A 13780-nucleotide genomic window follows, 5' to 3' on the forward strand; every position below is an offset into this window, starting at 1 on the left:
CACGGGATTGGGGTGTGTGTGGGGGGGGGCTGAGGGCTCCGGCTGCGGGTGCTGGCTCTGGGGTGGGGTTGGGGATGCAGGAGGGTGCTCCGGGTTGGGGCCAAGGGGTTCAGAGGGGGATCAGGGCTAGGGCAGGTGGTTTGGAGCATGGGGAAGGGGCGCTCGGGTGCAGACTCCGGTTGGCATTTAGCTCAAGGAGCTCCCGGAAGCAGCAACATGTCCCCGCTCCGGCTCTGCGCGTGGCCCCATCCACAGGCACCACCCCTGCAGCTCCCATTGACCGCGGTTCCCGGCCAATGGGAGCTGTGGGGGCAGTGCTTGGGTTGGGAGCCGCATGCGGAGCCCTCTGGCTGCCCCGATGCATAGGAGCCAGAGTGGGGATATGCTGCTGCTTCCAGGAGCTGTGTGGAGCCATAACAGGTTGGAGCAGGGCAAGCCCCCGACACCGCTCCCTGGTGGGAGCTCGAAGGCTGGATTAAAATGTCTGAAGGGCTGGATGTGGCCCCCAGGCCATAGTTTGACCACCTGTGGTCTAACAGGTTAAATAATACAAAGCTTGGATCTCTTGCCTTTTGGCTTGACATAAGGTAGTGGTGACCAAAGTTTTGGCTGATATTTTGATTGCTGTTGAGCCTGCAGGTAACAAAATTGTGCTGATATTGTGTTATGCCCTAACGTGTCTTGAAGCAGAGCCTGCATTTTATTAAACAAAATGGAGGGTCTTTATTGCCAGATGTACAGTTGTTGCCATGTTGTTCCCAGGATATTAGAGAGACAAGGTAGGTGAGATAATACCTTTTATTGGACTCAATTCTGTTGGTGAGAGAGGCAAGCTTTGTGTTTATTGCCAGAAACATAAATGAGAATAAAAGTAATTTCATTAATATGCACAAACTTTGCACTTCCCTTGTCCATATTCAGTAGCTCACCCTATCCTCCAACAAACTTCACAGTAATAGCACAGTAAAAATAGGCATAGCTTTAAAATGACTCAGAAGAAGAGCACTGAGTGCTTAATGTCAAATGCACTTGTGAGGCTTTATTTTCAGCAAGAAGCTTGAATGCAAAAAGTGCTGGGAAATATGTTTGGAGGTGATGGGTTGACTCATGAGCTATCTTTTGATCAGCAATGATGCAGTGAAAATGCTAATCCAAATATCATTACCTGTTTTTTCCCTATTGCACTTTATTTTATGCAGGCTGCTATAACGGCTTAGTGTATGTACTCAGAAGCCAGAATGGGGAAATACACTGTATCTTTACCACTGAAGATGCTGTGAAAAGCTCTGCAGTTGTGCATCCTTCCACTGGACTAGTCTACATTGGATCGCATGACCAACACATATATGCTCTGGATATTTATGTAAGAAGTCACCCTGACTAACTTTATGTATATCAAAAGTAAAACATCTGACCCTCTTGAACCATATCTATAAGCTCCATCAGTGTTGGCAATCTTGGGAGCCCTAATGTAGACAGACTGCCAACTGCTTTCATTTTAGCCTTGAGTTAATTAGGACTGCTTGGAGTAGAGTTAAATGACAGTGATTAAAAGTGCTGTTGGCAGTCTGTGGCCTCCCTACATTACACTCCCAGCACTGCCAATGCCAGTTGAGAACTATATGGCAAATTACCCTCTATCACTAGTACGGAACTGGGTGGTTAGGGCAAATCTAAAATGTGTGCTCCCAGTGCTGGCAACTTGTAATAACCCCACAATTTGGTGTGGATGAGACTGAATCTCTTCCCTTTCTCCAGAATGTGTTGAGAGAAGGAAAGTGATGTGGGTGAGTGTTACGTATTTCTTAACTGAGTTTCCAATATTTAGCTCTATGAAAGAAGAAACTGCCTTGAGCTGTATGGGTCTCTTTGATTGCTGGCAAATTATAATCTTCAGTTAATAACTACTTGGAAAATACTAAACTTGCTGTTGATAAAACTTTGACATTTGAGTCCTTGCAAATAGCATAATGAACTTTAACTCTCAGTTATCAGATTGTATAGCTTTTTATGTACTTTTTTCTTGGATTGACAGAAGGAGGAGCGTGTCTGGAAGCTGCATTGTGAAGGTGGAGCTGTGTTTTCGTCTCCATATCTAAGCATCTTGCCAGATCACCTGTATGTTGCTACGCTAGGCGGACTTTTATTGGCTGTAAATCCAGTATGTACCTTCCTTGCTATCTCTGGGCCAGATCTTGAATCCTTATTCAGCCAAAACCTGCTCTGAAGTCAGTAGAAGTTTTGCATCAGTAAGGACTGTAAGGTCATACTTTCTAATAACAATCTTTTTCATCCCAGGATCTCACTGCGTTTCAAAAGAGAGCAGTATTATTTTGATTTTTGCAGATGGGGAATCTGAGGCGCAGAGAGATGAAGACTTAGGGCATGGCTACACTTGCAGATGTAGAGCACTTTGAGTTAAACCAGCCTTCATAGAGTGCAGGAGGGAAAGCGCTGCAATCTGTCCACACCGACAGCTACAAGCTCACTGGCGTGGCCACATTAGCAGCTCTTGCAATGGCCACAGAGAGCAGTGCATTTTGGTAGCTATCCCAGCATGTAAGTGGCTGCAATGTGCTTTTCAAATGGGGGGGGAGGAAATAGAGTGTGACAGGGAGTGTGTTGTGTGTATGTGGGGGGAGAGAGAGTGGGTTTTGGGGGGGGCTGAGAGCATGTCAGCATGCGGTCTTGTAAGTTCAGATAGCAGCAGACCTCCCCTCCCCCTCCCCCCCGTCTGCCTCTCTCTCTCACACACACAGCATTCCACAGTAATGGTTGCTTTGTCTCGGAGCAGATAAGCATGCCACCTGTCAGAAATGGAGCTTTCAGAGGGCATATCCGCATTCCTACAGCAAGTTCAAAACAATGACAAGAGTGGCCACTTGACTTAAGGGGATTATGGGACGTTTCCAGAGGCTGATCAGAGCTCAGTAATGCAACACCTCATTCACACTGACCCCCAGCTAAGAGGTAACAAGCGTTAATCTTCTCGCTGAGGTGGAGTACCAGAAACACTCTTGCTGTGGAGTCAGAGCGCTCTACGTGCCTTGTCAGTGTGGACAGGTAGTGAGCTAGTGTGCCCAGGGCTGCTTTAATGCACTCTAACTCGCAAGTGTAGCCAAGCCCTTAGATTCACAAAAGGACTCTGTGAACCTCCTGACTCAGAGATCCTCTACCTCCCAGTGGGATTCTTGGCCTTAAGGTAGTTGTCCAGTTTTCCTGTACAATGTGTGAGGAGAGTCAGGTGCCTAAGAAAGGGATTCATGGAGGCTAGCGGGGTCTGCCTAACTTAGCCAGTAGGAGATGCTGAGGAGAGGGGTGTGGCCTGAGCACTGCCTTTCAAAGGTATTTCGGTGTTTAAGGCTTTGTCTACATTGGTAAAACTTTTGTCGTTCACAGGTATTAAAAAAACAAAAAAAAAAAAACCCACACCCACCCACCAAAAGACCAAAAAAGTTTTGTCAATAACAAGCGCTGGTGTGAACAGCACTTTGTTGGCAGGAGCGCTGTCCTGCTGACAACGCTAATGCTATTCATTGTGGGTGGGAGTTTTTTGTTGGCAGGAAAGCTCTCTCCTGCCGACAAATAGCGGCTACACTGTGCGCCTTGTAGCAGCACGGGCATAGCCTAACTCTGGGCCAGAGGGAGGTGTCTGTCTCTTCTCAGGATTCTCGGCCATGAACCTTCTCCTGGAATTGGCTGCCTAAACCAAGTCAGCTCTTTCATGTGAAAAACGAGAGAGGGAAAGACATACACACAGATACCCTCTCCATGGCAGAGTGGGTACTTGCCTACGATATGAGAGAGAGTTTCAGATCCCTGCTTTTCCTGATTTGGAGCAGGGACTTGAACTCACATCCCAGCTGAGTGCCCTAACCAATGGGCTATTGGGTAATCTGGGCTGGGTCTCAATTTCTCATGCTGAAGCTGTTCCACTTTGTATAAATAATTAAATATTCATTGGGATAGAGAGGAAGAGAGAAGCAAGAGAGAGACTCTATAACCAGGTGGTTAGGATACTTACTTGGCATGTTTGGAGAGTCGTGTTCAAGTCACTGCTCAGAATCAGGCAAATAGAGCAGGATTTTTAATGGGTCTCTCACTCTACTCCCCCTGCACCCCGCCTAAAAAAAAAAAAATTCCTGATTTGCTAGATACTGGTTGTCTTTGTGCAAGTTAAGCATGCTCTTAGGAATGCCTAGTTTGAGAGTCTCACCAGTGCTTAATGATCCAAGGAGCTTGTTAGCTGGGGGGCAGCATCAGGATTTAGGTATTTTGTGCATTGGTGCTGGCAGAAACTTGGGTGCATAAAGGAATAGGTGGCAGCTGAACAGCCATTTTGTGAATTGCTTCCTAAATGTTGGCCTTGGACATCTAAAGAGCAGTAAGGTGCCTAAGTGTGTCTTTGTGAATCTGGCCCAGAGATACTGTGAATCTTTGTGAACCTGGCCCAGGGCCACATGCTGAGTGAAAGGCAAAATTTGGAAAGGAAATCATAGAATCATAGAATATCAGGGTTGGAAGGGACCCCAGAAGGTCATCTAGTCCAACCCCCTGCTCAAAGCAGGACCAATTCCCAGTTAAATCATCCCAGCCAGGGCTTTGTCAAGCCTGACCTTAAAAACCTCTAAGGAAGGAGATTCTACCACCTCCCTAGGTAACGCATTCCAGTGTTTCACCACCCTCTTAGTGAAAAAGTTTTTCCTAATATCCAATCTAAACCTCCCCCACTGCAACTTGAGACCATTACTCCTCGTTCTGTCATCTGCTACCATTGAGAACAGTCTAGAGCCATCCTCTTTGGAACCCCCTTTCAGGTAGTTGAAAGCAGCTATCAAATCCCCCCTCATTCTTCTCTTCTGCAGGCTAAACAATCCCAGCTCCCTCAGCCTCTCCTCATAACTCATGTGTTCCAGTCCCCTAATCATTTTTGTTGCCCTTCGCTGGACTCTCTCCAATTTATCCACATCCTTCTTGAAGTGTGGGGCCCAAAACTGGACACAGTACTCCAGATGAGGCCTCACCAATGTCGAATAGAGGGGAACGATCACGTCCCTCGATCTGCTCGCTATGCCCCTACTTATACATCCCAAAATGCCATTGGCCTTCTTGGCAACAAGGGCACACTGCTGACTCATATCCAGCTTCTCGTCCACTGTCACCCCTAGGTCCTTTTCTGCAGAACTGCTGCCTAGCCATTCGGTCCCTAGTCTGTAGCTGTGCATTGGGTTCTTCCGTCCTAAGTGCAGGACCCTGCACTTATCCTTATTGAACCTCATCAGATTCCTTTTGGCCCAATCTTCCAATTGGTCTAGGTCCTTCTGTATCCTATCCCTCCCCTCCAGCGTATCTACCACTCCTCCCAGTTTAGTATCATCCGCAAATTTGCTGAGAGTGCAATCCACACCATCCTCCAGATCATTTATGAAGATATTGAATAAAACCGGCCCCAGGACCGACCCTTGGGGCACTCCACTTGATACCGGCTGCCAACTAGACATGGAGCCATTGATCACTACCCGTTGAGCCCGACAATTTAGCCAGCTTTCTACCCACCTTATAGTGCATTCATCCAGCCCATACTTCCTTAACTTGCTGACAAGAATACTATGGGAGACCGTGTCAAAAGCTTTGCTAAAGTCAAGAAACAATACATCCACTGCTTTCCCTTCATCCACAGAACCAGTAATCTCATCATAAAAGGCGATTAGATTAGTCAGGCATGACCTTCCCTTGGTGAATCCATGCTGGCTGTTCCTGATCACTTTCCTCTCATGCAAGTGCTTCAGGATTGATTCTTTGAGGACCTGCTCCATGATTTTTCCAGGGACTGAGGTGAGGCTGACTGGCCTGTAGTTCCCAGGATCTTCCTTCTTCCCTTTTTTAAAGATTGGCACTACATTAGCCTTTTTCCAGTCATCCGGGACTTCCCCGGTTCGCCATGAGTTTTCAAAGATAATGGCCAGTGGCTCTGCAATCACAGCCGCCAATTCCTTCAGCACTCTCGGATGCAACTCGTCCGGCCCCATGGACTTGTGCACGTCCAGCTTTTCTAAATAGTCCCTAACCACCTCTTTCTCCACAGAGGGCTGGCCATCTCTTCCGCATTTTGTGATGCCCAGCGCAGCAGTCTGAGAGCTGACCTTGTTCGTGAAAACAGAGGCAAAAAAAGCATTGAGTACATTAGCTTTTTCCACATCCTCTGTCACTAGTTTGCCTCCCTCATTCAGTGAGGGGCCCACACTTTCCTTGGCTTTCTTCTTGTTGCCAACATACCTGAAGAAATCCTTCTTGTTACTCTTGACATCTCTCGCTAGCTGCAGCTCCAGGTGCGATTTGGCCCTCCTGATAACATTCCTACATGCCCGAGCAATATTTTTATACTCTTCCCTGGTCATATGTCCAACCTTCCACTTCTTGTAAGCTTCTTTTTTATGTTTAAGATCCGCTAGGATTTCACCATTAAGCCAAGCTGGTCGCCTGCCATATTTACTATTCTTTCGACTCATCGGGATGGTTTGTCCCTGTAACCTCAACAGGGATTCCTTGAAATACAGCCAGCTCTCCTGGACTCCTTTCCCCTTCAAGTTAGTCCCCCAGGGGATCCTGGCCATCCGTTCCCTGAGGGAGTCGAAGTCTGCTTTCCTGAAGTCCAGGGTCCGTATCCTGCTGCTTACCTTTGTTCCCTGCGTCAGGATCCTGAACTCAACCAACTCATGGTCACTGCCTCCCAGATTCCCATCCACTTTTGCTTCCCCCACTAATTCTACCCGGTTTGTGAGCAGCAGGTCAAGAAAAGCACCCCCCCTAGTTGGCTCCTCTAGCACTTGCGCCAGGAAATTGTCCCCTACGCTTTCCAAAAACTTCCTGGATTGTCTATGCACCGCTGTATTGCTCTCCCAGCAGATATCAGGAAAATTAAAGTCACCCATGAGAATCAGGGCATGCGATCTAGTAGCTTCCGTGAGCTGCCGGAAGAAAGCCTCATCCACCTCATCCCCCTGGTCCGGTGGTCTATAGCAGACTCCCACCACTACATCACTCTTGTTGCACACACTTCTAAACTTAATCCAGAGACACTCAGGTTTTTCTGCAGTTTCGTACCGGAGCTCTGAGCAGTCATACTGCTCCCTTACATACAGTGCTACTCCCCCACCTTTTCTGCCCTGCCTGTCCTTCCTGAACAGTTTATAACCATCCATGACAGTACTCCAGTCATATGAGTTATCCCACCAAGTCTCTGTTATTCCGATCACGTCATAGTTCCTTGACATCACCAGGACCTCCAGTTCTCCCTGCTTGTTTCCAAGGCTTTGTGCATTTGTATATAAGCACTTGAGATAACCTGTTGATCGCCCCTCATTGCCAGTATGAGGCAGGAGCCCTCCCCTCACAGACATTCCTGCCTGTGCTTCCTCCCGGTATCCCGCTTTCCCACTTACCTCAGGGCTTTGGTCTCCTTCCCCCGGTGAACCTAGTTTAAAGCCCTCCTCACTAGGTTAGCCAGCCTGCTGGCAAAGATGCTCTTCCCTCTCTTCGTAAGATGGAGCCCGTCTCTACCCAGCACTCCTCCTTCATGGAACACCATCCCATGGTCAAAGAAACCAAAGCCTTCTCTCCGACACCATCTGCATAGCCATTCGTTGACTTCCACGATTCGACGCTCCCTACCTAGGCCTTTTCCTTCCACGGGGAGGATGGACGAGAACACCACTTGCGCCTCCAACTCCTTTATTCTTCTTCCTAGAGCCACATAGTCCGCAGTGATCCGCTCAAGGTCATTCTTGGCAGTATCATTGGTGCCCACGTGGAGAAGCAGGAAGGGGTAGCGATCCGAGGGCTTGATGAGTCTCGGCAGTCTCTCCGTCACATCACGAATCTTAGCCCCTGGCAAGCAGCAGACTTCTCGGTTTTCCCGGTCAGGGCGGCAGATAGATGACTCAGTCCCCCGGAGGAGAGAGTCCCCGACCACCACCACCCGCCTTCTCCTCTTGGGGGTGGTGGTCGTGGAACCCCCAACCTCAGGACAGCGCATCTCATGCCTTCCAACCAGCGGAGTCTCCTTCTGCTTTCTCGCCCCAGACATATCATCTGGTCCACTCTCCGCAACGATACCTGTGGAGAGAACATGAAAGCGGTTAGTTACCTGTGTCTGTGTTACTGGAACCCGGACATTCCGCTTACCTCTTCTGGAGGTCACATGTTGCCAAGCTTCTTCACTGGTCTCTTGGCTCCTCTGTGCAACCTGCTCTATATCTGTAGGAAATCATGTTTCCTGACTCCCCATCTGTTGCTCTGTCCATTGAACCAGTGTTTCTGAACTAGGGGCTTGTGAGAAAGTGCCTGCTAGCTTTCATCTCCCTAGCTAAAGAAAAAAATCTGCAAAATCTCTTGAAGCCTGGGGAGAATAAAGGAGAAACTAATTCCCGCCATTCCTTCTACTGTCACCACTCCACGTCTCTCACCTGCAGAGGCCAATCCCAGTGGAACTCTCCACTTCTTTCACCCGGCTTCCCATACAGTACACCACTCCAGGGAAGTTGCACTTCTAGAGGCTGTGGAGACAGCTTCATGGCTTGTTGAAGGAACAATAGTCCAGAGCTGAGCGCTGTATGGGTGTGGGAAGCGAGAGGGAAAGGAAACAGCCATCACTAGCAGTCAGCCCCACAATTGAGCTTCCACATGCAGCTTTCAACAAGCTTTCATCCAAGTTTTCTCGTCAGCTGTATGTGTTAACACAGTGAAATGGCACAGAGTAGCAGAGGCACTGGCTCAGATAATTCACTACATTACAACTGTTAATGTACCAGCTATATTACTGAGCTATAGTGATGATTGTGATTTATGGGTTGCCGCTGTTCATACGCTGTTTAGGGTTAACACCATGTGCAGTAACAAGTTTTATGCTATTAGGAGCTAGTTGCGTGGATCTTCTGGTCCTTTCTCATCTGTCCCTGGAGGAGGATAGGATAGAGGCATGAGGGTCACAGTCTGTTCTAGGTATTAAGTTGGAGTAATCTCTGGAGAGAAGGTCTGCTCTTGCTCTGCCGCTTGGGGGACTGAATTCTCTTTTCTTGTGGCTAGTCCCAGGGCCCAGCCCAGTTACTAGGGAGAAGATTTGCCCAGTAGTTTTGTGCAGCTTTCTACAGTCACATTAAATGCCATGTCTTGTACTTTGTCATTCACAGGATACGGGGAATAAGATCTGGAAAAGTTCCTGTGGAAAACCCCTCTTCTCCTCTCCCCACTGCAGCGAGCAGTATGTGTGCATTGGATGTGTGGATGGGAATGTGCACTGTTTTAGCCACTCAGGAGAAAAGGTGAAAAACTATCACTATTAGATTATTGTACTTTCTTACATCACAAACTCTTGCTTTGATTTACCTTTTAGTAATAAATCACAGTTTTATAAACTGTTCTGAGGATTTCAGTGGTTAACATATATTAGCTCTTACTTATGCCAGCCAGATAAAACAAGTATTAGTGTGAACCCATTTTACAGAAAGGTAAATTCTAACAGAGAGAGGTAAAGCAGGTTGCCCAAGGCTATCCAGCAAGTCAGTGGCAGAGTTGAAATGGGAACCCAGTATCCCAGTCTCTCCCCAGCCATCCCTCCATTTCTAATGCACAGGTAAAAATCTTGAGCACCTCAGTTCAAATTCTAATCATTTAATTTGGGAGGGGAGGATGAGAGGGATGGTGACATTTTTGGTTTGAATTCTGTTAGCAGATGCCAGGGACATATACAGCAGGGTTGAAAGCAACTCTTGCTTTCAAGTCCCATCCCTTTCTTCCAGGTTTGTTTTATAAAGGTACTGACTGGAATTAAAGTTTCACTCACATGTTTATCAAAGTGTCAAACAAAGTGCTGGTGTCATGGCAGAGGTATCTGTGTAAGTGTTTGTGTGGCTTGGTCTCGTTCTTAGAATCTTGGATGCGATGGTAAGATTTGTTTTCTCAGACATGTACAAGATCTGCACCTCTGGTTTAATTTTTGCTGTTGAAACTGTTTGTTTGCCTGGGTACAGCCATAGCGTACTTAACTCAAAAGTGTTGTCCTTGGTAAAAATTGTCACTGATAGAATCGTAGGATGGAAGGAACCTTGAGAGGTCATCTAGTTCAGTCCCCTGCACTCATGGTAGGACTAAGTATTATAGACCATCTCTGAAAGGTATTTGTCTAACCTGCTCTTAAAAAATCTCCAATGATGGCGATTCCACAACCTCCCTAGGCAACTTACTCCAGTGCTTAACCACCCTGACAGGAAGTTTTTCCTAATGTCCAACCTAAACTACCCATGCTGCAATTTAAACCCATTGCTTCTTGTCCTATCCTCAGAGGTTAAGGAGAACAATTTTTCTCTCTCCTCCTTGTAACAATCTTTTATGTAGTTGAAAATTATCTCCCCTCTGTCTTTTCTTCTCCAGACTACACAAACCCTTTTTTTTTTTTTTCCAATCTTCCCTCATAGGTCATGTTTTCTAGACCTTTAATCATTTTTTGTAGCTCTTCTCTGGACTTTCTCCAGTTTGTCCACATCTTTCCTGAAATGTGGCACCCAGAACTGGACACTATACTCCAGTTGAGGCCTAATCAGTACTGAGTAGAATGGAAGAATTACTTCTAGTCTTGCTTACAATATGCCTACAATACATCCCAGAATGACGTTTGCTTTACTGTTGACTCATATTTAGCTTGTGATCCACTATGACCCCCAGATCCCTTTCCACAGTATTCCTTGCTAGGGAGTCCTTTCCCATTTTGTATGTGTGCAACTGATTGTTCCTTCCTAAGTGGAGTTCTTTGCATTTGTCCTTACTGCATGTCATTCTGTTTTCTTCAGACCATTTCTCCAGTTTTTCCAGATCATTCAGAATTTTAATCCTATCCTCCAAAGCACTTGCAACCCCTCCCAGCTTTGGTATCATCAGTAAACTTTAAGTGTACTCTCTGTGCCATTATCTAAATAATTGATGAAGATATTGAACAGAACCGGAGTGAGAACTGATCCCTGTGGGACCCTACTCAATATGCCTTTCCAGCTTGACTGTGGACGGCTGATAACTACTCTTTGAGAACAAGATATACCACATCTACCGCTTCCCCGTTATTCACAAGGCCTGTTACCCTGTCAAAGAAAGCTATTAGATTGGTTTTGCACAATTTGTTGTTGACAAATCCATGTTAACTGTTACTTATTACTAAGGCTGTGAGTTTGTCACGGTTTCCATGATTTTCTGGGACCTGCAGGCACTGCCCCCTTAGCTCCCATTGGCCATGGTTCCCAGCCAATGGGAGCTGTGGAGCTGGCGCTTGGGGGTGGGGCAGCGCATAGAGCTAGGAACTGAGGGAGGGACATGTCACCGCTTCTGTGGAGCTGCAAGGAGCCAGATAGGGAGCCTGCCAGCCCTGCCAACCACCCCCCCCACCCAGCACCAGCGAGGATCGTGCACTGCTGCTTGCCCTCTCCCCCCTGCACCAGCAGGGGACCCAGGGTGCTCCCCTCCTGAGCACCTGCAGTACCCCCAGGCTGCCCCACCATAAGCACCCGCACCATCCCCTGGGCCACCTTCCCCACCCAAGATTTAATCAGGGATATATAGTACAAGTCATGGACAGGTGACAGGGCCTTGAATTTTTGTTTACTGCCCATGACCCGTCCATGATTTTTACTAAAAATACCCGTCACTAAAATGTAGCCTTACTTATTACCTTCTAGATGTTTGCAAATTGATTGCTTAATTATTTTCTCCATTATCTTTCCAGCAGTGAAGTTAAGATGAATGGTCTCTAATTCCCTGGGTTGTCCTTATTTCCCTTTTTATAGGTGGGCACTGTATTTGCCCTTTTCCAGTCCTCTGAAATCTCTCCTGTCTTCCATGATTTTTTGAAGATAATTGCAAATGGCTCAGATATCTCCTCAGTCAGCTCTTTGAATATTCTAGGATATATTTCATCAGGCCCTGGTAACTTGAAGACATCTAATTTATCTAAGTAATTTTTTAACTTTATTCTTTCCCTATTTTACCTCTGATCATACCTCATTTTCACTGGCATTCTTCACGTTTGATGTTGAATTGCTATTAACCTTTTTGATGAAAATTGGAAGAAAAAAAGTCATTTAACACTTTTGCCTTTTCCATGTTCTGTTATTGTTTTTCCTCCCTGAGTAACGGGCCTACCCTCTCCTTGGTCTTCGTCTTGCTTCTAGTGTATTTGTAGACTTTTTTCTTGTTATCCTATATATCTCTATCTAGTTTAATCTTGTTTTGTGCCTTGGCCTTTCTAATTTTGTCTCTACGTACTTGTGTTACTTGTTTATATTCATCCTTTGTAATTTGACCTAGTTTCCATTTTTTGTAGGATTCTTTTTTGAGTTTCAGCTCATTGAAGATTTCCTGGTTAAGTTAGGGTGGTCTCTTACCATACTTCCTATTTTTCCTACGCGGTGGGATAGTTTGATTTTGTGCCCTTAATAATGTCTCTTTGAAAAACCATTGAACTATTTTTCTCTTTAGACTTGCTTCCCATAGGATCCTAGCTACCAACTCCCTGAGTTTGCTAAAGTCTGCCTTCTTGAAATCCATTATCTTTATTGTGCTGTTTTCCATCCTACCTTTCCTTAAATTCATGAACTCTACCATTTCATGATCATTTTCACCCAAGCTGCCTTCCTCTTTCAGATTTTCAACCAGTTCCTTCCTAATTGTCAAAAGCAAATCTAGAACAGCTTGGCCCCCATAGCTTTTTGTACCTTCTGAAATAAAAAATTGTCTCCAGTACATTCCAAGAACTTGGATAATCTGTGCCCTGCCATATTATTTTCCCAACAGATGTCTGAGTAGTTGAAGTCCCCCATTACCATCAAGTCCTTTTCTTTGGATTATTTTGTTAGTTGTTTTAAAAAAAAGCCACATCCACTTCTTCCTGATTAGGTGGTCTGTAGTAGACCCCTACCATGACCCCACCCTTGGGTTTTTTACCTTTTTATCCTTACTCAGAGACTTTCAACAAATCTGTGACACCATCCTCGCAGCCAGGCATTCATCTCCAGGATGTAACTGTCTCTGCCAGGGCCCCTACCTTTAGCTGGAAGGATCGAAGAGAACACCACCTGTGCCACCAACTCCTTCACCCTTACTGCCGGAGCCCTGTAGTCATTTTTTATCTGCTCAGGGTCATACCTTGCAGTACCATTGATTCCCACATGGATGAGTAGCTTGGGGTAATAGAAGGCCGGATGATCCCTGACATCCCTTCCGTAACGTCTCGGATATGGGCCCCTGGCAGGCAGCATACGTCAGGATGACAGATGGGTGCCTCCATCCCTCTCAGAAGAGCATCACCAACCACCACTATCCTACGTTTCCTCCTGGGAACTGCGATCCTCCCAGCCTTGGGGGTACATGGCTTCTCCTCCTCCATATTTGCAGGTGATTCCTCGTTGTCAGGGCAGCATAATGGTTCTTCATCACTGTGGTGGGTGGGGTGGGAGTAGGGGGGGAGCACTGCCTGCTGCAAGAAGTAACCAACAGCCAGTGTCCTCCCTTTGACAAAGCCATATCCTCCTCTCAGGGTGGCATGACCGCAGCCCTCTCTAGCTGGATAGCTTTCCCAGCCTTGGGTGTCTGATGTTCTAAAACAGTGATGCTAGGACTCCTCCCCCTCTTCATTGGCTTGCAGGGACCTTTATGTAGGTGATTCTTGGAAATCCCACAAGACGGGGATTTGTTGCACTACACCAATACAGTGAGAAAAGATTCTCTATAGACTGCATGG

At 46.6% G+C, this 13780-nt stretch overlaps 1 protein-coding gene across 12 annotated transcripts in view; it reads left to right on the top strand.

The window, feature by feature from the left end:
* AASDH (aminoadipate-semialdehyde dehydrogenase) overlaps positions 1 to 13780 on the top strand; it is a 63821-nt gene that overhangs the window by 38432 nt on the left and 11609 nt on the right. For 6 of the 12 annotated variants that reach the window (XR_012158665.1, XM_073341968.2, XM_073341972.2 and 3 more), the window contains 3 exons: positions 1200 to 1363; positions 2036 to 2161; positions 9189 to 9320. Coding sequence is in view for 9 of the 12 variants with exons in the window: in XM_073341968.2 (XP_073198069.1) it covers positions 1200 to 1363; positions 2036 to 2161; positions 9189 to 9320 (422 nt within the window). In the remaining 3 variants the exon portion in view is untranslated. Of the gene's footprint in view, positions 1 to 1199; positions 1364 to 2035; positions 2162 to 9188; positions 9321 to 13002; positions 13302 to 13780 lie in introns of those variants that run through there. The other 6 variants (XR_012158666.1, XR_012158667.1, XM_073341977.1 and 3 more) reach the window with 4 other exon arrangements.

This window comes from Lepidochelys kempii, chromosome 4, assembly GCF_965140285.1.
Source record: "Lepidochelys kempii isolate rLepKem1 chromosome 4, rLepKem1.hap1, whole genome shotgun sequence".
NCBI lineage: Eukaryota > Metazoa > Chordata > Testudines > Cheloniidae > Lepidochelys > Lepidochelys kempii.